This window comes from Alligator mississippiensis, chromosome 4, assembly GCF_030867095.1.
Source record: "Alligator mississippiensis isolate rAllMis1 chromosome 4, rAllMis1, whole genome shotgun sequence".
Classification (NCBI taxonomy): domain Eukaryota; kingdom Metazoa; phylum Chordata; order Crocodylia; family Alligatoridae; genus Alligator; species Alligator mississippiensis.
This window is the reverse complement of record NC_081827.1, coordinates 30,191,697-30,215,105: the sequence shown is the minus strand read 5'-3', so window position 1 is coordinate 30,215,105 and position 23,409 is coordinate 30,191,697. Positions and strand designations below refer to the sequence as shown.

General features: G+C 45.9%; 1 protein-coding gene across 1 annotated transcript in view; it reads right to left on the bottom strand.

Annotated features, from left to right (window-relative positions):
* Positions 1-3,197: 3,197 nt before the first annotated feature.
* The window catches only part of TRMU (tRNA mitochondrial 2-thiouridylase), a 33,340-nt gene continuing 13,128 nt past the window's right edge, over positions 3,198-23,409 (bottom strand). The window contains exons 6-11 of the mRNA XM_014606467.3: positions 17,749-17,802; positions 16,804-16,870; positions 14,650-14,750; positions 9,220-9,364; positions 8,586-8,668; positions 3,198-7,366 (exon numbers count right to left, since the gene is read on the bottom strand). Of these exons, the coding sequence (XP_014461953.1) occupies positions 7,211-7,366; positions 8,586-8,668; positions 9,220-9,364; positions 14,650-14,750; positions 16,804-16,870; positions 17,749-17,802 (606 nt within the window). The 3' untranslated portion in view covers positions 3,198-7,210. The remainder of the gene's footprint in view (positions 7,367-8,585; positions 8,669-9,219; positions 9,365-14,649; positions 14,751-16,803; positions 16,871-17,748; positions 17,803-23,409) is intronic.

The following is a 23,409-nucleotide window of genomic DNA, read 5'->3' as shown; positions in this document are numbered from 1 at the left end:
AAATGATTATTTTTTTAAAAAGCTCTTTTTTGTCTTGCTCTATTCTACATTTTTTCGTCTCTACTCTGTTTTGTGACACTTGGACATGTTAGAAACACCTGAAAGCTTTGGATAGTTACCATCAGCAATGGCTTCAGAAAATCCTCCATTGCAGTTGGAAGGACAGAAGAACAAATGTCAGCATTCTGGCTCAAGCCACCACCGCTAGCAATGAAGCCATGTTTAATGGCACCAGCTCCATTGGACAGGACATGTCACTAGGATGCTGGACAATGGGCTTCCAAAACAGGTTCTGTACTCTTAACTTGGTTATGGTCACCACACTAGAGGTGGGCAAAAGAAGCAATTAAAGGACACTTTAAAGGTCAATCTGAAGAAATCCTATTATCATCAATACCTGTGAGACTCGAGCACTGAATAATCCCCAGTAGCACCAGGATGTACAACAATGCATTAATCTTTTTGAGCAAACTTTGCCTTCATAGTAAAGCGAGACAAAGGGAAAAAACTGGAACCCAACATCCCTAGGATCCTCCTTCCTGGAACTATTTGCCATACCTGTAGTCAAACGTGAGGGTCTCAGATCAGTATCTTCATTCATCTCCAGACTCACCAATGACTTCCCTATTCACTGGAAAGCCACCATCCTCATTTCAAGGGACTGCCACCATTGCTGCCAATGATCATTTTTGTAGTAGGAAAATAAAAATAGTTTTAAAAGAAAATTGGCATAAGTGAGCCAAATCTTGCTCTTTATTAAAGTCAGTATAAGTTCTGGCAAAATTACAGTCTTATTGACAAAGACTCCCTTGTAATTTTAAAGATCATACCCTGTGGTAAAAAATTATTGTGTTTTCTCTAAAATTATATAAAATTCTAACTCATATATATGGTAAGAGTAATGGTATGGTAAGAGTTATTTATATATAAAATATACACATGGCAAGCATAATGTTGTAGCTATGACAGTCCAGAAATTATGCAAGGCAAAGATTTCTTAGGGTGTTTACTGGACCAACTATATAGTTGGGATAGAGTTAGAATTAGTCTAACACTATCCCAACTATACAGTTGATCCAATAAAAAGATCAAACCGTAGGAAATCCTTACCTCATACATAACACGTTTGAAATGTTTCATTGGAATGGATCGCCCCAGTATTTTGAAAATCATAACCTGAGAGAGTCCCAGAGGAAAACAAGAAATATAAGGAGGTAAGCAGTAGGTAGGAAGAGGCATACTAGTCTCCTAAGGCTTCCTTCTGAGCCTTGCTTTTCTCTTAGGTACAACACAACTTTTCTCCTTGCAACAATTTTCTCCTCTTCTTCAGGTATATACTTTAAAATAAATGACAAAAGCAGATAACTATTAATGTGGACTGTGATATGGCCACAGCTCAACCCTATCATATTTCATAATCCCAGACAAAAACTATATTTTTAAATCCTGTATCTCTATATAAAAACAACTCTCCTGTACAGACAATTAAGTTTAGAAGTAATTATATATCTTTAAGCAGTGCATTCTTGGGAGAAGCAAAACACTTAAACTTTGTACTAATTGTACTAATGCAATTTTTCCAGAAATTCAGTATCAGTAAAGAGAACATGTTTAGTGTTTTAAAAAGTACAACAAATTCAATATAATACAAGGGCTGTAGAGCTACAGAAAAAGTAGGGCTAGAAGGGACTTCAGGAGGTCATCCAGTTCCTCACACAAGGCAGGATCATTCCTGACTAAGGCATCCCAACCAAGTGTCTATCTAATCTGCTCTTGAAAGTTCCTAAGAACGAAGAGCCCACAACCTCTATGGGTAGCTTGTTCCGTTGCTTAACCACTCTGAGAGACAGTTCTTAGTAATTTCCAACTTAAATTTCCTGTGCTGCAATCTGAGACTGTTGCCACTAGTCTTGTCCTCTGTAGACACAGAATAGTCTATGGCTGGAAACAGATGTTGCCCTTGTGTCACCATAAACATTTTATGGCAGCACAAAACCCAAACAGACATCCATGCCCTTTGTCACACCACACACACACAGAATTGTGGCCCCAACAATTTACAGCAATAGTTTGTACCACCTTTTCACAGTATACGTTTGCTTATGGTACAAGAGTATGGGGCTGCCTAGGATTGCCTGTGCTCTCTGGCTGCCCTGGGCAGCTGCTCCTGGGGATTCAGGGGCTCAAATCCAGCATGACAACAGCCCCAGGTATCTGGCCTCGACATCTGGAGACACAAAGTAGGGAACCTCATTGAATTCTGAGCTTGCAGGCTCATGTGGCAGGCATGGAGTGAGGAAGACCTGTGCCTTGCCCAGCGGCTGCAGGGGAATTCCCAGGGTGCACAACTGTAGGTGCAGAGGGGCCTGATCTACAGGAGGATTCATGTACTGCATGTCTGCATAAAATGCATGCCAGAAATCCCCTGCCAGGAGATTCTTGCCATGTGTTTCATGCTGCCATGCCCCAGGATTTCCCCCAGCAGGGGATTCCCATAGCACACATCATGAGGCTGCACCCTAGCTCGGGGTGTGGCAGCCATGGCCACTGTCCCTCGGGATCTGGTCCTTGAAGCCCCACGAGCAGCAGGGTCCTGACCCTGTGGTGCAAGAGCCCTGGCCAACATCCGTAGACACCAATGAGGTTGATGAGCTGTGTCTTCTCTTGGCTCAATGTCTTGCAATTGTTCTTTTATTCACAAGGATAATTGCAAGATAAATGTGTATCCCTCAAACAAACAGCACATGAAAAGCAGATGAGGGTAATTACTAGGGGAGAAAAATATACAGTTGGTCCAATAAAAGATATCCCAGAAAAGCCTTAACACTGAAGGAGCAAGCATCTGGAACACAGATTGAAAACCAAGAGAACTGGACTGAGGTTCAGTCAAAATGGCTGTATTTTCTTAACTAGACTTCTAGTACAAACCAGACAAAAATGGAATCCAAACTTGCAGTAGTTTCATTAGCTGCAGAAGTTCTGCCCAGGAAACCAACACATTTCATTAAGGCAAAGAACAGCTATTCTACTGGAGATGAATGGCCCCTTCAGTTGGCATTCCTTCTACTTGTCCCCTTCAGGCTCCGTGCCTTCTACAAATAAGTATAAACCCCCCCCAAAATACATGAGTGAGATCAAGTTATGGTAAGAAGTTTCCAGGTGAAGTAGAAGTAAATCATATCAACATAACACACACAGCACATTTAGAGAGTGTTTATTACATATTTACTGGATAAATTAAATTAGAAAAAATACAGACCATTATAACATTTTACTAGTAGTTCTACATTTTGTAGATTTGAGATTTTGGGGGTGAAGGTGACAAGATGAGGAAAAAAACTCAGCACGTAGGCCATTAACTGGAAAACGGAAAAAAATTAAAATGAGCAGGTGCTGGGAGAACGATGGTCACAAAAAGCAGAAGCAGACCCTTACAAGGGAAAAATATTTTCGGATTGAAAAAGAACTTGATATGCATTTTATATTAACCAACAGGTTTTTCTCCCCTCTCCCCCCTGCCCAGATTGGTCAGCTGACATTTCAGGTCAGTGGTGCTGCTCTCTCACTGAAAGGTCACTCATCTGCTTCATAGTTCACATCAGCCTTATTTTCCTTAGCAAAGCCAGAAACCAACAAGTGCAATTAGGATGACAGGTGGAAGTTAGGGAGACTTTGCACCCCTTTTCCCATGTCTCTGTATCACTTAACTCTAACATTTTCATGAGCTTTATACAAAGGGACAACAAACATGGCCCCTCCCCAAAATGTACAAGGCACACTGGCTCTGATTAGCAAGATTTTGGCTCATTCTATTTTCACTATTCAGCTTATGTCCACTGTAACCCCCAGGTCCTTTTCTGCAGAGCTGCTGCCCAGCCAGTCAGCCCCCAGCCTGTACTGGTGCATGAGGCTGTTCTATCTGAAGTGCAGGACTTTGCATTTCTCCTTACTGAACCTCAAGGGATTTCTTTTGGTCCAATCCTCCAATTTGTCCAAGTCTCTCTGAATCCTAACCCTACCCTCCAGTGTATCTACTACTTCACCCAGCTTGGTATCATCTTGAGAGTTGCTGAAAACAAATCTAATATCTTTTACTAGACCAACTAAAATAGTTGGAAAAATTCTTCATTGCAGGTTCAAACACTCTTCTTCAGGCAGAGGAAGCATCTGCAGTTGTTTTGTGCTCTCTTTGATGGGCCAGTGGCGGCAGCAGATGGAAGAAGCTGCCACCGCCTGGTTTGCCTAGAAAGGCAGTCCAGCTATGGAGCTGCCCCAGCCCCACTGCATGCCCAAGGGGCGGCAGGACACGCCACCACCTATCAGTGCCTGGGCCAGGAAGGACAGATGGACCCACCGCAGGCTGGACAAAGCTCCTCTGTGGGTTGAATGCGGACCGCGGGCCATATTTTTCCCACCCCTGGGATACAAACACCCTTCTTCTTTCAGGAAGAGGAAGCCTTGGCCTGCCGTTGTTTTGTGCTCTCCTGGATGGAATCCCATCCAGGGATAGAATCAGAAAGGTACGGGCAGCAGAACGTGCCACAGGTGGGCAGTGCAGAGCAGGCACAGGGTGCGCTGGGGGTCAGGGCTGTGCCCAGGTTCCAGCTGGTCCACTCCTGCTGGGGTGAGTCTAGAGCCGGTGCGGCACGGGGAAGGGGCTGCGCACTGTTGGCGGTGGTGGGGAGGCGCTGCAGAGCATGTGGTAACTATCTCAGGGGCGCACACAGGGGGCTCCCATGCACACCCCACCATATCTACAAACCCTCCCCCATGACCCCCCCTCCCCCCCACAATCACACACCTCACAAACATTGCACCCACCCACACCGTCCTCCACACCCCCAATAAACCCCACACTCCTCCCCACACACCTGTGTGCTTCGGGGGGGGGGGAGGAGGGGGGCTCTGCTAACAACCACGTGCACACACCCCACCACACACATGCACCCACACCCCCCAGCTACCCTCCCCCTCCACACTTCCCACAAACCCCATACTCACCCACACCCTCCCACAAAACCACCTACAGTCCCCTACAAGCCCCATACCACCCCCCCAATATACAAGAGTAAGACTTTATACTGAGCTATTAGGCAATCACCTCTCTCTCTCTCTCTCTCTCTCTCTATATATATATATGATGCAAACACACACAAATAGGGATAATTTTTTTTAAATAAAATTAAAATATATTATTGTGGATGTTTGCTTCTTAGTACATAATTTGGTTTTTTTCCAGTACCAAGATGGCAAACCCAGCTTCCCAAATGAAGTATTTTCAGGGGACTTCTGGTGACAAAGGTCAGGGGTTAGGAGGTGGGACTTCCATTCCCAAGATGGAGACCAGGAGGCAGAGCACCTTTCACGGGGCAGGGCTACCCCTGCAGCTACCCTACAGCTTGCCAAAACTCGTTAACCCACCCTCCAGCCAAAATAATAGCCTGCCCTATTGTACCCAGAAGCTTGCAAAGAAGAATTTTTCCAACTGTTTTAGTTAGTCTAATAAAGGGTATCCGATTTACCCAAAGATCCTTGTCTGCCTATGTCCTTAGACCAACATGGCTGCAACCGACACCCCCGAGTCTTGCTGAGGGTACACTCTATGCCATCTTCCAGGTCACTGATTAAGACATTGAACAAAACTGGCCCCAAGACCAACCCCTGGGGCACTCCACTTGATAATGGCCGCTGGCTAGACACTGAGCCATTGATTATAACTACAAGCTTAACGATCCAGCCAATTTTCTATCGACCTTACAATCCATTCACCCAACCCATACTTTCTTAGCTGGCTTGCAAGAATGTTGTGGGAGACCATATCAAAATCTTGCTAAAGTTAAGGTCCGTCACATCCACTGCCCTCCCTGCATCCAGAGCCAATCATATCACAGAAGGCAATCAGGTTGGTCAAGCATGACTTGCCCTTGGTGAATCCATGCCAACTGTTCCTGATCTCTTTCCTCTTCTCCAAATGCTTAGAAATGGATTCCTTGAGGATCTGCTCCATGCTTTTTCCAGGGACTGACATGAGGCTGACCGGTCTGTAGTTCCCCAGATCCTCCTTCTTTCCTTTCTTAAAGATGGGCGCTATGGACTCCATTTTGGAGTCACCCAGAATCTCTCCCGATCACCATGCAAGTTGGCTTTCTTTAAGTAGCAAGTGTTCTCAGGAGACAGGACATACAATTCTTACCCTGGACAGTTCATAAAATTGCTTCTTAACTCCAGTAAAACAGCTTACTATTAACTGATTCTGATATTTTTAAGGTATATCAAACATACTTTCAAGTCACTAGATTTGTAAATCTGACCCATAAGAAAACCCGAATTTACAGTTAGAGATTCAAGCACATTTAAAATAAATTTGACAGCATTTATTGCAAGAAAGAAATATATGGCTCAGTTCATGCAAAGTATAGAACCTCCACATGAGACACTACATATCTTTCTCCCAAAATGTACATGTACAAATGCAAGTTTAATATGTGTATTGTACTTTATATTTACAAACACACATTTTTAAAAATTAGCTTTCAGGTCTTTATGAAGCAAGGCTTGGGATTTCATTCATCATTTTTTTTAAATTAAAATATTGGCATATACTGCTGCTAGTACAGAGTAATTTAGGCAATTAATAGCCTTATTATAAACTGAATATTCGCTAATTTTATTTTCTGATACAGGACTGGTATCACTGTACAAGTAATCAAAAGTAAAACCTTATTTGTATTTTTAAGTGTTTACAGTGTTCTGGAACAGAATAGTTTTGTACAGATTTGTGGACTCTTACATTAAATATTTTTACATTTAACCTTAGCCTTCAAAAAAAGTGCTGAACTTGAAACTGCCAAGTAGTCTCTTATACAGTTATGGCAACCTTCCCGTCTACTGACATTGTTTATCGTTGTTTGATGTTTTCACCAACATAAATCACCATGTAATATAATAAAACTATATCAAAACTGCTGTCTAACTGGTCCTCAGGTACCATTTTGTATGTCTGAAATAGGGGTTCATCTATTATTAGCTCAGTAGTTTCATTCAAGAGAGACAACTCCTTTATGAGTTGTAGTATTTTATGGCTGAAAAACATGACCAGACTCACCCTTTTGCAAGTTACAGCTCATCAAAGAAATGTGTTTATTATTGCTCTCATTATTCTTAGGCTCCAGTTTCTCAGAAGTCTTTCATTTAAGAACAAATATGCCCATTATGTTGCTGGCTCTAACTTCTCAACATCCTCTGCTAACGCATTCTTTGAAACCTCCTCTTTGCTTTTACCCTGTTGTAAGGTATATACTGATGGGCCCAGCCTTGAGATTTTCCCGCTGCCAAGGCACTCGTCACCCTTGTAGAACACAGCAAACTAGAAGACAAACACATCAATAATGTTTATAGCATCTAAGCACAAGAGTTTCCTCAAGAACGTGTTCCACTGATAACATGGTAATATACTCTCATATATTTTTGTCTCTGATACACAATTATATTACCAACTGGTACACAACTGCATTTTTCATTATTACACCAGGGCTCCTAGCAGACATTACACTTAAGATTAGCCTTAATCATGCCTTAAATACTAACCTGGCCACACATTCAGGGAATTAATGGTGCCACAGAAAAGAAAACCTTCCACAAAGATGTTACACAAAAAAAACATAATATTCTTGTGGCTGGTTTCCATCATGCCTGCACATGGGAGGGTTAGGACTGCATTGGGGTCTCTAACTGGCCTTGGTGCAGTCTCCATCAACCAACAATTAGCTGACTGTTGACTGGATCTTAGACCACACCAGTCCTAGAACTGGCCCCGGTGTAGTCCCGATCCAGCTAACAATCACCTGATTGTCAGCTAGCTCTGGGGATGCACTGGGGCTATTTCAGGCGCCAGTGTGGTCCCACAACCTCCTGACAACCAGCTGATTGTTGGGTACCCTGCTTTCAACTTGCAGGTACAGGGGGAGACCAGGATCATGATCCCAGGTTCCCCCTGAACTGGCAAGTAGGGTGCAACTGGAATACAGTCCCTAATGCTGAAACCATGCATCCTGCTACACATGTGGCATGGCAGGTGGCACAACTGTTGGGATCAGATCAGATCAAATCCCATCATGGCTTTAACTGAATACGTGTCAGTGGCCTAGGACTCAGGAATCTGTTAGAAGTAGACAAAATCTTCTGGACATACAAACCAATAATACTATCCCAGGTATACATTAAATATGTAAGTCACAGTATTCTGAAGTTTGTAAAACAGTATATTAATTAGCCTGATTTGTGTATTCATTCAGTCCTGTGACAGATTCAGCTTCCTAATCCAAATTCCACTGGTGGGCTTTTCATGTATTTGAGCAGGTCTGAATATTCCACAAGTTTCTAGTACTTTGGTTGTGTAGGAAACTTTCTGAATGTTAGTACAGTCATGCATTACTGCCTTAATAACAAAGCAACCTTTCTGAAAAATTACATGAGACAAACAGTTTATCAAGTGTCCCTTTCTCAAATTCTTCACACTGCTCTTACGAGACTAATAAAAATGCAGAAGTTCAGCAATGACAAGAACCCATTTTAACAATCCTTACCTGCCCTGCTGTAAGTGCTCTAATTGGTTTAGCTAGCGTCACCCACACTGTCCCATCCTGGTTTAGAGTTAACATGCAAGGCTCTGAAAAGAAAAAGTTGCTGAACAATCAGCTTGCTCTTATATTTTCATATGCATAAAAAAGGGCTGTCTAAGTGGCAGCTCAACAGGCTGAGTAGTTAATCTGCAGTCCCCAGGCTCCCACCAGGCTGCCACTCCTCCTATTGCTCTGGGCTTTCTCTCCAGCTTCTGCTTCCTGCACCTACCCCAGGAAGTGGAACAGCACCGAGCAGCAGGGGAGCCTGCAGCTGGTGAGCTGAAGGAGACTGGCCACGTGCATGTGTGGAGGAGCAGGGAAGTGGCTGCCTACACACCATGCAGCAGGTGATGATAGGGGAGAACTTGGCTTGCACTTCTGCAGCCCTTGTGGCATGTGGCCCCTCTCCAGTGCTGCCCCCAGGCTGCTGAGAAGTTGGACAGCTCTGCCATAAATAATAAGGCTAAGTCTTCACAAAAATGGAAAAGCATTGCTATCATAAACATTTGCCACCTCCTCTTGAGCAACTGTTTAATACACTATTTCAATCTATCTCCATTTCACAATTTGAAGTTTTAAATCAACAAAGCTTGCTCACCTAGTGCCATCTGGTGCTGAAACTTGAAAAGACACTCCATCATGTTGTTCCTAATTAGCTCTGCAGGAGGTTCCTCTGCAATCCAGTGCACTCGATTTGTCCTCATTAGGTCTCTGTACAGTGCAGGGTGATCTGTAGATGGTGCCTTAAAAACAATTTTTGTTTAAGGCCAATGCTTATGCCAGGTATAGCATAACTTGTTGCGAAGTAAAGCGTAAACTACAAAAAAAGCATCAAGGCAAATCAAAACAAAGGCTCATATCATAGTTAACCAACTAGATTTCATAAAATCATAGAATCATAGAAGTAGGGTCAGAAGGGATCTTGTAGATCTTCAAGCTCAACCCTCTGCCTGAGCAGGAGGAAAACTAGGCTCAAATGACCCCAGACAGGCAGGCATCAAGCCTCTTCTTAAAGACCCCCAGGGTAGGAGCCAGCACCACTTCCCTTGGAAGTTGGTTCCAGATCCTAGTCGCCCTAACTGTGAAGTAGTTCTTACGGATGTCTAATCTAAATCTACTCTCCAACAACTTGTGGCCATTATTCCTTGTTATCCCGGGGGGCGCTAGGGGAAACAAGGTCTCCCCCAAGCCCTTCTGGTCCCCCCCTAGTGAGTTTATAGACGGTCACGAGGTCCCCCCTCAGCCTTCTCTTGTGAAGGCTGAACAGGTTCAGGTCCCGCAGCCTCTCATTGTAGGGTCTGCCCTGCTGTCCCTGGATCATGCGGGTGGCCCTCCTCTGGACCCTCTCAATGTTGTCTACATCCCTCTTGAAGTGGGGCACCCAGAACTGGACACAGTACTCCAGCTGTGGCCTGACCAGTGTCGCGTAGAGGGGGAGGATCACCTCCTTGGCCCTACTTGAGATGCACCTGTGGATGCACGATAGGGTCCGGTTGGCCCTGCCGACCATGACCTCACATTGTCGGCCCATGTTCATCTTGGAGTCAATAATGACTCCAAGATCCCTTTCTGCCTCCGTGCTCTCAAGAAGGGAGTTTCCCATCTTATAAGTGTGCTGCCGGTTACTACTGCCCAAGTGCAGCGCCCTGCACGTCTATATTGAAACGCATCCTGTTTTTGTTAGCCCATCCCCGCAACCTATCCAGTTCTTGCTGCAGTCTTTCCCTCCCTACTAGCGTGCCCACCTCACCCCAAATTTTGGTATCATCAGCAAATTTAAACAGGTTGCTTTTCACCCCATCGTCCAAATCGCTGATAAAGAAATTAAAGAGTGCAGGCCCAAAGACCAAGCCCTGGAGGACTCCACTGTCCACTTCCCCCCAGGTCAAATATGACCCGTTCACCAACACCCTCTGAGTATGATCCTTCAGCCAATTTGCAATCCATCTGACCGTGTAGGCATTGATGCCACAGTTGCCTAGTTTTTTAATGAGGATGGGGTGGTCAACAGTCAAAGGCCTTGCTGAAGTCCAGAAAGACTACATCCACGGCAACACCTGCATCCAATGCTTTTGTGACCTGATCGTAAAAGGCAATCAGGTTGGTCCGACATGACCCACCCCTAATGAAACCGTGCTGGTTGCCCCGGAGCATCATCCCCGATGCCGGCCCATCACAGATGTGCTCCTTGATGATCTTCTCAAAGAGTTTCCCCAGGATTGAGGTAAGACTGACGGGCATATAGTTGCCCAGATCCTCCCTCCTCCCTTTTTTAAAGATAGGGACCACATTGGTGATTTATTACAGTCTAATGAAAAAATGCCAGGAGTCAGAATTATTTTTCAGCTCCCTCCCCTGAAGTTTTGCCAGCTCATGTACTTTCCCACAATTAGGTCTTCAATCTTTTCCTTATCCCTGCTGTCCTCTTCATTCTTGTCCAAAAGTGTCTCCTCAATGAAATTCCTCTCTAAGAATCAGTTATTCCCTTGATGCCCATTAAAACAAATCTCTGTCGATAAAAATTAAGCAATCAAAATACACACATTCTTTTGAGTAATGCATTCTTATGCAATTTGTTGGTATCCCCTGTACTTCCCCTTGGCCCCACTCTATTGACTTTAACCCTTAGGTTAGGTGCTTTCACAAGATCTAATATAACAGTGTAAGCCCTCATGACCAGGGACCTTGCTTTGCCTCTGTTCTTAAAGTAAAAAAATACTTTTGAGTACTACAATGCAACAAAAAGCCCTTCCACCTAACAAAGCCATCACTGCCAAACACAGAACACCAGGGATGTTTAGACTACTGATCCATGCAAGTCTAAAACAAATAATGTTCATTTTCCAGGATCCAACGTTAAATCACAGGATTATAGGAAAGCAGGGTTGGAAGGGACCTCACGAGATCCTCTAGTCCATAAAGCATCCCAGCCACGCATCTGTCTAACCTGCTTTTGAAAGTTTCCAAGCATGGAGATTTCACGATTTCTCTAGGCAGCCTGTTACAATGCCTGACCACTCTCATAGTCAGATTGTTCCTCCTAATCTCCAGCCTAAATTTCCCCTACTGCAGCCTGAGGCTATTGCTCCTAGTCCTGTTCCATACAGTCACAAAGAAAAGCCCATTTCCAACTTCTCTATAATCACCCTTAATGTATTTGAAGATTATTGTCAAACTTCCCCTCAGTCTTCTCTTTTCCAGGCTAAATAAATCCTTTCAGCCTCTCCTCATAAGTCTTGCCTCCCAGGTCCCCTAGTCATTTTTGCTGCCCTGTGCCAGACTTTTCAAACTGTCCACATCTTTCTTGAAATGTGGGGCCCAAAAATAGACACAGTGCTCCAGGTGAGGTCTCACCAGCACTGAACAGAGTGGAAGAATCACGTCCCTTGATTCACAAGCAGCACTCCTGTTGATGTGACCCAGGAAGCCGTTGGCTTTTTTTTGGTGCAATAAGAGCACACAGTTACTTCACATTCAGCTTATGGTCCATGGTAACCCCCAGGTCTTTCTCTGCAATCCTGTAGCCTAGTAAGTGATTCCCCAGTTTGTACTGATTGTGGACCATTTTTCAAATCTATCCAGGTCATTCTGGATTCTAGCCCTGCCCTCCAGAGTGTCCACAATTCCACTCAATTTAATATCATGCATAAATCTGTTTTAGTGTTCACTCGATCCCATCATCCAAATCATTAATGAAGATGTTCAACAATACCAGACTCAGGACAAACCCCTGGGGAACCCCACATGATACCTCTTCCCAACTAGACACTGAACCATTGAGGACTGTTTGCTGAGCACAAAGATCCAACCAGTTATGTATCCACTTTATAGTACTTTCATCTAGTCTGTATTTCCATAGCTTGTTAATAAGCATGTCATAGCAGACAGGATTCAAAAGCCTTGCTGAAGTCAAGGTATACCAAACCCACTGCTCTCCCCTCATCCACAGGGCCTAGTTACCCTGGCAGTTTATCATAGAAGGAAATCAAATTGATTAGGCCTGACTTGCTCTTGGTTAATCCACACTGACTATTCCTAGTCGCCTTGTTCTCCACTAGATGCTTCACAATGGATTCCTTGAGGACTTCCCTCCATGATTTTTCTATATATAGAGGTCAGATTGACTGGTCTTTAGTTCCCTGGATTCTCCTTCTTCCCTTTCTTAGATGAGCACTATATTTGTCCTTTTCCAGTAATTTGGGACCTCACCTGACCTCCAGGACTTCTCAAAAAGATAACCAATGGCTCTGAAATTACCTCAACTAATTCCTTCAGTATCCTCAGGTGCATTCCATCTGGCCCTGCTAACTTGAAAACATCTAGGTACTATAAGTAATCCCTAACCTGGTTTGCCATTACTCTAAGCTGTTTATCTCCTTTCCTATCTCTGCTGTCAAGAGTACTCATCAGCTGGCAGCTGCCCCTATTTGTGAAAACCAAAGTAAAAAGGCATTACATACTTCATTCAACCTTCTCTGCATTGCCCATGTCTAGATTGCCTTCCGCATTCCACAGGGGACCTATGCATAGTGACCTATTTAATCACAGCTGAAGATAACGATGCAGCGGTGCCTTTAATCTTGCTGTTTTCAGTGCACCCCAACCACTTCCCTGCTGAGAAGTGGCTGAGAGACAAAAACCACAGCATTAAGGGGGGCACATGAAAAGATTACCAAAAGGAGAACCAAAGAGCAAGATTAAAGGCACTGTTGTTCCACGAACACTGCCATGATCTAGGTCGGTCCCTACCCATGGAATATCTGGTCTTCCTTTTACTTTTGACATACCTATATAGAATCCCTTTTCATTGCCTTTTATGTCCCTTGTCAGCTGCACCTCAAATCATGCCTTGGCCTTCCTAATTTTCTCCCTGAATGCCTGTGCAATACTCTTATACTCTTCCCAATACTATGACCAAGTTTCCACTTTTTATAGGATTTCTTTTTGAGTTTCAACTCCTTGAAAAGACTGCTGTCCAGCCAGACTGGTCTCCTACTGTACTTCCCACTCTTCCACGTCATCAGGATAGATTGCTCCTGTGCCTTTAAGAGAGCCTCCTTAAAGTACAGCCAACTCTCCTGAACTACTTTTCCCCTCAGATGCAAGAGATCCTGCCGAACAGGTCCCTGAATTTGTTAAAATTCACTTTTCTGAAATCCAGTGTTCTTATTCTGATTTCTCCTTCTTCCTCTCCTTAGGATTTTCAACTCTATGTAATTTCATGGCCACTGTAACCCAAGTTAACTTACATCTTCACAAACAATTCCTCCCAGTCTGTGAGCAGTAAATCAAGAACAACATTCCCCCTCACTAGCCTCTACCATCTGAATCAAAAAGTTATCCTCAACACACTCGAGGAACTTGCTGGACTGCTTGTGTTCCCCTCCCAGCAGATGTCCTGATAATTCAAGTCCCCCAGGAGAACAAAGTCCTGGAATTTGGAAGCTTCCATCACTTGTTTAAAGAAGGTCTTGCCCATCTTCTCTTGATTTGGAGACCTGTAGCAGATGCCCACCATGACATTCCCCCTGCTGCTCTCCCACTTCTGGAAGGACTTCCTACGAAGAGTTCTAAGTACATGCTATTGGAGAAGATCCTCAAGTTACAATTATGTCACTCTGCCTACAGGGTAAAGGTGAAAAATCACAAAGCTAAGCAGCCTGGCATCCAAGACAACAAAGTTCTTACTACAGAGTTCCTAGGGCATAAAAAATGCTCTTACATAAATTTCTCCCTCTCATCTCCCCTTTCAGCTTATTATGGCTTCTTTAGAGGTTGCTTAGTTTTTTTTCCAACATTTGCCATTTGTTTGAAAAATACTTCATGCCAGGATCTAGAGCAACTTTCTAGTAATCAAAAGGAAATTTGGATGGGATGTATAAAATATGCTGATGCTGTACTTGTCGGAAACTTTTGCTTCTCTTTTAGGTGGAAAAGCCAAGCATCCTATAGGAGTTAGACATGCATTCAGCAGGAGTCATGCAAGGTGCACATTAATCAACCTCAGGATAAGTGTAAATATACTTACCAAAAAGACATTTCCTGTGGTTATATCTTTATCTACAACAAACCAAGCTTCTTTAAGGCCTCCTAATCTAGCCCTCTGTCCTAATGTATACAGGAACAAACCTAAGAAAATATGTAAGCATAATTTGGTAATTTTCATAACTCCTTTGCTTTCAGAAATAAAGATCAGTCACAATATATATGCAATTTGCTCCCCAAAAATGACTGTATAACTATGCAAAAATCCAAAGTCTACAAAAATATGTATCTTCAAAATTAAACAAACACCACCTTGACATTTTTTCCATCAGAAATGACTGTTCCTGGTGTTGCTACAAATAAACCCAAAGATCTTAAAGAAAAAACGTTTCTCAATGCAAGTTTCAGTTTGATAAGCACTTTGCCTTATCAGCTTCACTGACCATTCCACTACCTGTCTCATTCAATAGTCTATCATACTCTATCCACTGCTTTGGGGGAAGTTGGGTGCTGGCTCTCTTTCCAGGACTTCGAAGGCTTTTATCAGGAAAAAAAAGCTGAAACTAAGGTGATAACAGACAAGATGTTCACAGAGAATAGAAAAAAAGAAAGAGTGAGGCTGAGCATATTTTAGTGATAGGACTCTGTACCTGTCCAGAGAACTGCACTATGCATCAGTGGAAGTGCAGAAAAAAATATAGTAGTTAGAAGTGCACCAATACATCGGTCCAATATCAGGTCAGTACTGATATAAAGAAAATTGTCTGTATTGCAAATCGGCCTGAAGTGGCCGATAATTTGCCCAATAAATGCCCGTGTGTGCACACAGCCGCAGCACAGCACACAGGCAGTGAGGATTAGAGCCCAGCTGTGTGCAACTGGTGAGACTGCTGTAGTGGAAGAGGAGAGGGTAGGGAAAGGTGGAGCGGGGGCCAGATCAACATCCCACGCAGTGAAGGAGTGAGGGGGCAGAGGCAGGTGCTGCCCAGCTGGAGTGGGACAGGGCATGGGATGGAGCCACAGCTTGTCAGGGAGGTGGGGGGTGGCTCCTGCCACTATGCATACCCCGGGAGGGCACGTGGGGAGGAGTGTGCCCCCAGATTTGTTTGGAATGGGGTGGGCGGGCTGTCGCTGTGGGCTGGAGCCAGGGCTGCTTTGCGTCTTTTTGGCGGGGGTGCTGGGAGGGGGGCAACTGAGGGGGTTGCAGCCACCCCAAATTTCACCATAGCCCCTGTGTAGCGCTGCTCCCAGTGCTGTCGCCACCCACCGCAGCCCTGGCTCTTCCTAGCGCATGGGTGGAGGCAGGGGCTTGAACGCTGGGTGATCAGCGGCAGTGCTGGGAGCAGCGCTACACAGGGGGTATGGCAAAACTTGGGGTGGCAGCAGCCCCCTCTACAGCTACCCTCCCAGCGCCCTGCCGAACACAGCCCTGGCTCCAGCCCGCCCACTCTGTACTGCCCTGGTGCAGATCCAGGGGCACATGCTCTCCCACCATTGCCCCCCAAGGATGCGCGCAGCAGGAGCTGCCCTCCTCCCCTCCAACAAGCCGCAGCTCCATCCTGTGCCCCACTCCACCCTGGCTGGGAAGCACATAACCCTGCCTCTGCCCCCTCCCTCCCTCACCGCAGGGGGTGTTGATCTGCTCCCCCATATACCCGTTCCCTCCCCTTTCACCTTCCACCACTACAGATTTACCAGCTGCACGCAGTTGTATTGGAAATCAGATTGGTATCAGTCAATATGCCCCCTTGAATATCAGCCCCCAAAATCTCTATCGGTGTACCCCTAATACTAGTTTATCTTTAAAGGAATTTAAATACTATTTAAAGGAAACTATCAGAAACTGGAATTGAAATTCAGTCATTTTTTTAAAAGAAAGCAGGCTGATATGATATAAAATTAATGAAGACCTACTCACAAACAAAGTAATCCCAAATATCAGGGTATTAGGTAACAATCATGGTTTGTTTTACTACAACATAAAACTACTAGAGTAAAATCAGGGACCAAAGTTAGAGGCAGACCCAAGCCATAGTTACGGGGGCGATGGGTCTCCTATGATTCAGTTATATTAAAACAGGCTACGATTAGAGATCTTTGAAATTTCACAGAACTAGTGTTCTAAATAATAGTAGCATTGTTGTGTACCACAAGGGGGTTGTTTAAAATGAGTTGTATAGGATAGAAAGATGCTTACCTTGGTGTGTTCCCAAAACCCTGTTATCTTCAATGGAAACAAAGTTACCTGGATGAGGCTCTAAATACTACAAGAAAGAGAAACACTTACAAGAGAGATCATTCTTTAGGCTACACCACAAATTCCTATTTACTGTATTTACTCAAATCTAGGATGGTCCTGAATTTAAGATGACCCCCCTCAACTAATTAGATTCTATACATGGAAAATTTGTAAGTCTGTTATAATTTTCCATGTCTACACTTTAACTGAGGGTCACTTTTAATTCATCCCCCCCACTCTTCTACCAGGGGCCAGGCAATGGGGAGGTTGACAGTGTGGGAAGGTCAAGCAGCTTGTGCCTATCCCCCTTCCCCCAGCCTTGGTCTCCCCCCTTCCCCTTCCGCTCCTCTTTCTGCCCTTCCCATGCACCCTCTGCTCACTCTTCCCCAGCCTCTGCTCCCCCACTTTCTTCCCCAGCCTCTGCTCATCCCTTCTGCCTCCCCCCAGCTTCTCTTCCCCTCCCCTTCTCCCCCTTACCCTTGCTCTACAGTGGCAGGCTCTATCCACATTATAGCCTGGGGCATGGAGTACAGCCCCAGCCCAGCCCCATAGCAGCATGAAGCCCACATGACTGCTATGGGGCTGGGCTAGGGCTATGCTCCATGCCCCAGGCTACTGTATGGATGGAGCCTACTGGCATGAAGTGGGAGGGAGTGAAGCAGGTGGGGGAGCAGAGGCAGCAGGAGAGAGGGGAGGGGGCAGGCAGCAGCTGAGGCTACAGCTCCAACCCCAGGCAGGGACTGGACCCCGAACTACAGCAGCTGCCTGCCCAACCACTACCCTCGTACTCGATTCTAAGACAAGGGGCTTTCCCCCTACATTAAATGGGGGAGAAAACCTTGTCTTAGAATTGAGTAAATATAGTAAATGAAAAGTTTATTAATTTCCCCAGATATTACTCACCTCAAGAATGAATCTTTCAAAATCTCTTTTACCAATAAAACAGATTCCCATACTCTGAAAAAAAATAAAACACTCATTATGAAAACCAGATATAAGCAGAATGAATCATTTAAAGATCCTCATATAAGTGTTCTGTTACTTGTACAACAGGGAGTTTTTCTCTAAAAACTAAATATTCTAGGCACTTCCAAAATAAACAAAATCACAACTCCTGACTCCAGGAACACACTCCCTTAGTTTGGGGCAGGCACAGTCTGGTAGGGAAGAGGGAGAAGCAAGCAGAGGGGTTACTCAGCAGGAATCAGGAGGGAGGGAGGGAAGGAAGGAGGAGAGGGAGGAAAGAGGGGGACTAGTACCCATAGCCTAAGAGGATAACAGCAGGAGACCTAATGACATATCAATTAACCAATGGGTTCCCAACTGCTGGGCCACAGCCTGCTGCCAGGCCGCAAAGGGTTGGCTGCCAGTCCACAGGAGTGCTGGCTGCCAGACCAGAAGTGACCACGGGCTGGTAAACCACAGACTGGAAGTGACTGGCATACTGCAGACTGGCAGCCAACCCTTTTTTTATACCGAGTATAAAAAAAGGTTGGCTACCTGCCCGCAGTATGCCGGTCGCTGCTGGTCTGCAGTTTGCCGTTCTGTGGTCACTTCTGGCCCGTGGCTTGCCAGTCCTCAGAATAAAAAGGTTGGGAACCCCAGGATTATGCAATTCGCTGCTCATTCACAGGTGCTCCCTCCCTCCCAGCACAGGGCTTCACCTGGGCTGTGCTTTCTGGCTGGTTTTGCCTCCTCCCCCCCGTCAAAGGGCTCTGGGAGCCCAGAGCAGCTCCCAGTAGCCACTGTGTCTGAGCTGCTGTGTTACTGGTTAATCGTTTAACTGATATAATTAGAGGGGGTTAAACAAATATTTTTTAAAACAATATTTAAATCTCCAATAAGAACATGCATTTAACAAGTAAAGACATAAATACATCTTAGTGATTCTACTGTATATCCATTTTAAAAAGCGACTTCTTTCCCTTAGCGCACACAGAGGTCTAGCAGTGTCATCACCATTTATCCTGGAAAACAGTTCATATGCAAATAGATCTTTCTTCCACTAACAGTATCAGAAAGTGGAACTGAAACTCAAGTTATTTTAAAAAAAGAAAACAAGCTGATAAGAATTCTTTTAATATAAAGGTAATGAAGACCTCATGATAACAAAGTTGACTTATCAGTGTAAAACAATTATTGTTTACATTACTGCAATGTGAAACCTCTAGAATAAAATGACAGATCAAAATTAGAGCTGGTACCAATTTATTCTACCTGAAAATCTTGAGACTATTTTCTTCAGACAACTGTATAATCAATAATCCTACATTATTTCATGTGACACAATAAAGATGAATACTGGTGCCAAGAACAAGCAAGAATATATCATTAAGCAAATGGTAAAGTAGGAATGTAGGAAGCAGACCACATCAGTGTTTTTTTTCATTACCTATGGAAATAGAATGAGCCTTGGGGGGGAAATGTGACCTAGGAAGAAGAGCCTGAAACCCATCTATACCAATGCAAACTGGAATACAACCATACCATGCCGGATGTTGAGAATCAGGTTACAAAACAGATCAATGGCTTTCTCTGTAGCCTGTACTCACTGGACACCCTTTTCATAGAATCATAGAAAATTAAGGTTGAAATGGACCTCAGGAGGTCATCTAGTCCAACCCCCTGCTCAAAGCAGGACCATCCCCAACTAGATCATCCCAGCCAGGCCTTTGTGGAGCTGGGCCTAAAAAACCTCCAAGGATGGAGATTTCACCACCTCTCTAGGTAGCCTGCTCCAGTGCTTCACCACCCTCCTAGTGAGAGAGTTTTTCCTGATACCTAATCTAAACTTTGCTTGCTGCAACTTGAGACCTTTGGTTCCTTGTTCTATTATATATCTGCCACATCTGCCACCACTAAGAACAGTCTAGCTCCTTCCTCTTTGGAACCAACCGTCAGGAATTTAAAGGCTACTATCAAATCCCCCCTCAATCTTCTTTTCTGCAGAATATATAAGCCCAGTTCCCTCAGCTTCTCCTCAGAAGTCATGTGCCCCAGCCCCTGAACCATTTTTGCTGCCCTCCACTGCACTCTCTCCAACTTGTCCACATCCTTTCTATAGTGGAGGGCCACAAACTACTCCAGATGTGGCCTCACCAGTACAGAAGAGAGGGGAATAATTACTTCCCTCGATCTGTTGACAACGCTCCTGCTAATGCAGCCCAGTATGCTGGCAACTTTCTTGGCAACAAAGGCACAGTTGGCTCACATTCAGGTCCTTTTCTTCAGAGTTGTTGCTTAGCCAGTTGGTCCCAAGCCTGTACCAGTCCATGGGATTCTTCTGTCCTAAGTGCAGGACTTTGCGCTTATCAGAGGTGTGTCCAGACAAGTACACACATGCATTTCCCCAGGGACAGCAAGTTGCCACAGGTGGGGTAGGGGAGGCTGGGGCCAGCATCTGGGCTGCTCCCAGAAACCTTACCTGGGGTCCTGAGGACCTCTAGGGGCTCCAGCAGCAGTGACCCAGCAGCAGGGAGCCTGACTGGCAGCCAAAGCAGGGCTCCAGCCAGCCAGGCTCTGGTTTTCAGGCAGTGCACGCTGCTGCCACGTGCACTACTCTGCTTTTTTCAAGTGCAGCCTTTCTTGACATTGGGATCTCCTGGTGTCAAATAAACCCTGCATATGTAGCATGTGCTGCCACAGACCAGTCTGCAGAGCCCCATACTACATGTGCATGCTCGTCTTGATGCACCTTGTGAGATTTCTTTTGGTCCAATCCTCCAATTTGTTTAGGTCACTCCGACTCCTACTTTTCAGTGTACTACAATATCCTCCAGGTTGGGTGTAATCGGCGAACTTGATTAGGGTGCAATCCATCCCATCTTCCAGATCATTAATGAAGATATTGAACAAAACTGGCCCCAGGACCAACCCCTAGGGCACTCCACTTGAAACTGCTTGCTAACTAGACATTGAGCCATTGATCATTACCCATTGATCCCGACAGTGCAGCCAGCTTTCTATCTACTTTACAGTCCATTCATCCAACACATACTTCCTTAGCTTGCTTGCAAGAATGTTGTGGGAGACCGTATCAAAAACCTTGTGAAGTCAAGGTATATCATGTCCACTCCTTTCTCTGCATCCAGAGAGCCAGTTATCTCATCATAGAAGACAATCAGGTTGGTTAGCATCGACTAGCCCTTGGTGAATCCATGCTTACTGTTGACTTTCTTCTCCTCCAAGTGCTTAGAAATGGATTCCTTGAGGACCTGATCCATGATTTTTCTAGGGACTGGGGTAAGGCTGACTGGTCTGTAGTTCCCTGGATCCTCCTTCTTCCCTTTCTTAAAGATGGGCACTATTATTTGTCCTTTACCAATTGTCTGGATCTGCCCTGATTGCCAAGAGTTTTCAAAGATAATGGCCATCGGCTCTGCAATCACATCAGCCAACTCCCTCAGCACCCTCAGATGCACTGCATCTGGCTTCAGAGACTTGTACACATCTGGCTTTTATAAATAGTCTCTACCCTGTTCTTTCACCACTAAGGACTGCTCATCTCCTCCCCAAACTGTGCTGCCAGGTCCAGTGATCTGGGAGCTGACCTTGCCTGTGAAGACTGGGGTGAGACTGCGCAGGAGGGTAAGCGGGAGGGCCTGCAGCCCTGCCTGTGCGCCCCTGCCCTAGGGGAGCCAGTCCCAGCCACAGCCAGCCCACCAGCGGCATGATATGGATAGGCACGCACCGCAACCCGAGGGTCCCCTCGGGGCCTGCAGCCCCTAGTTCTGGCACCGCCACCCAGACAGAGCCCATGGTTCTGGGCTCCATGCAGATGGAGCCCCTGGCTCTTTGCTGTGGGGGCTGCCTGTCACTTTTTCAGGCTCTGGGGCCCGGGAGCATGGCCACCTCCCCTTGTTGGGCCTGCTCCCTACAGGGGTCTCTGGCGTGCCAGCTGGAGGAGCTCCAGGCTGCAGTCCAGAGACGGCATGCCATCAGGGATTGTGAGCAGGAGATCGAGTCCTACTGCTAGGCCCTTCTCCCCTGAGAGGCGGAGGGTAGACCATGGTCTCTCTCCAGGACAAGGGAGATCTTGGGGACCTCTCTTACTGTACAGCACAGGGGTTGGACCAAGGTGGTCAAGGATCCCAAGGCCTGCCGCACCAAGGCCCCTGCCCCACTGGAGCTATGCAACAGGTACGAACCTCTTGCAGCCCCAGCAGAGCCTGCTGAGTTGCCAACTCCCACAGACAACACAGACACTACTGTAGCTACCACCCCCACTCTCCCCAAGACAAAACGCTACGTGTTTGTCATGGGACACTCCATCCTGAGGGGCACTGAGGGGGCAATCTGCTGCTCCAACCCTTTAGCTTGGGAAGTCGGCTGCTCGGGAAGCCCACATCCGAGACATTGTGGACAAGATCCCTAAACTCCTCCAGCCCACAGACCACTATCCCATGCTCCTTATCCATGTGGGCACCAATGACACAGCTCGGAGCGCTCCCAGCCAGGTCATGAGGCACTACAGGGATTTGGGAGCAGAGCTAAAGGGCCTGGGGGCACAGGTGGTTTTTTCTTTGATCCTCCCAGTCTCGGGCTCTGGGCTGAGGAGGAAGAGGAGGATCAAGGTAGTTAACCAAAGACTGCGGTGCTGGTGTCATAGGGAAGGCTTTGGCTTCCATGACCACAGTCTGCTCTTTGGTGAGAGAGGAAGCGAGCTGCTGAGAAGAGATGGCCTCCACTTCTCTCCGCTGGGGAGGAGGCTCTTCTCAGCCAGACTGGCTGACCTATTCCACCGGGCTTTAAACCAAGCCAGCTGGGGGATGGGGGGACTACCACCACTGCTGGCCCGCTGAACAACCCTTGCAAAGCTAGCAGGCCAAGGCACTTAAGGGAGCCCACACAAGCCCCAGCCCTGGAACAACCGGTAGGCAAGGCAAGGGCCGCAAGGGGACACTTTCCTGCCTCTACACAAATGCTAGGAGCTTGGGGAAATAAACAGGAGGAACTCATCCTCCTGCTTAACGCAAAAAATTACGATGTCATAGGGATAACGGAGACCTGGTGGGACTCCACCCATGACTGGACCACAAGTATAAATGGCTATACCCTGTACAGGAGAGAGATCAAGTAGACAAAAGGGGCAGGGGCGTAGCTCTCTATGTCAAGGAGAGCTATGCATCCCTGCAAGCTGACATTGGTGACCAGGGGGAAAGGCAGAAAAAGGGCATAGCAGTCCCTTTGGCTCTGCAGGGAACTAGCAGACCTCCTGCAGCTAAAAAGAAAGGCCTACAAAGGATGGAGGATGGGATCCACCTCCAAGGAGGAATATTCTGCACTGATCCGAACCTGCAGGGAGCAAACCACGAAAGCCAAGGCTGCTTCAACTAGCTACAAGTATCAAGGATAATAAAAAGTCCTTTTTCAGATATGTGGGGAGCCGGAGGAAAAGCAAGGGCAACACTGGACCCCTGTTAAACCAGGCGGGACACTGACAACTGACGCCCAGGAAAAAGCCAACCTATTAAATGGGTACTTTGCATCGGTCTTTCATCAGTCCCACGGGACACCCCTGCCCACTATGGGACAGGGGGGCCTGGGTGAGGGAGATCCCCTGCC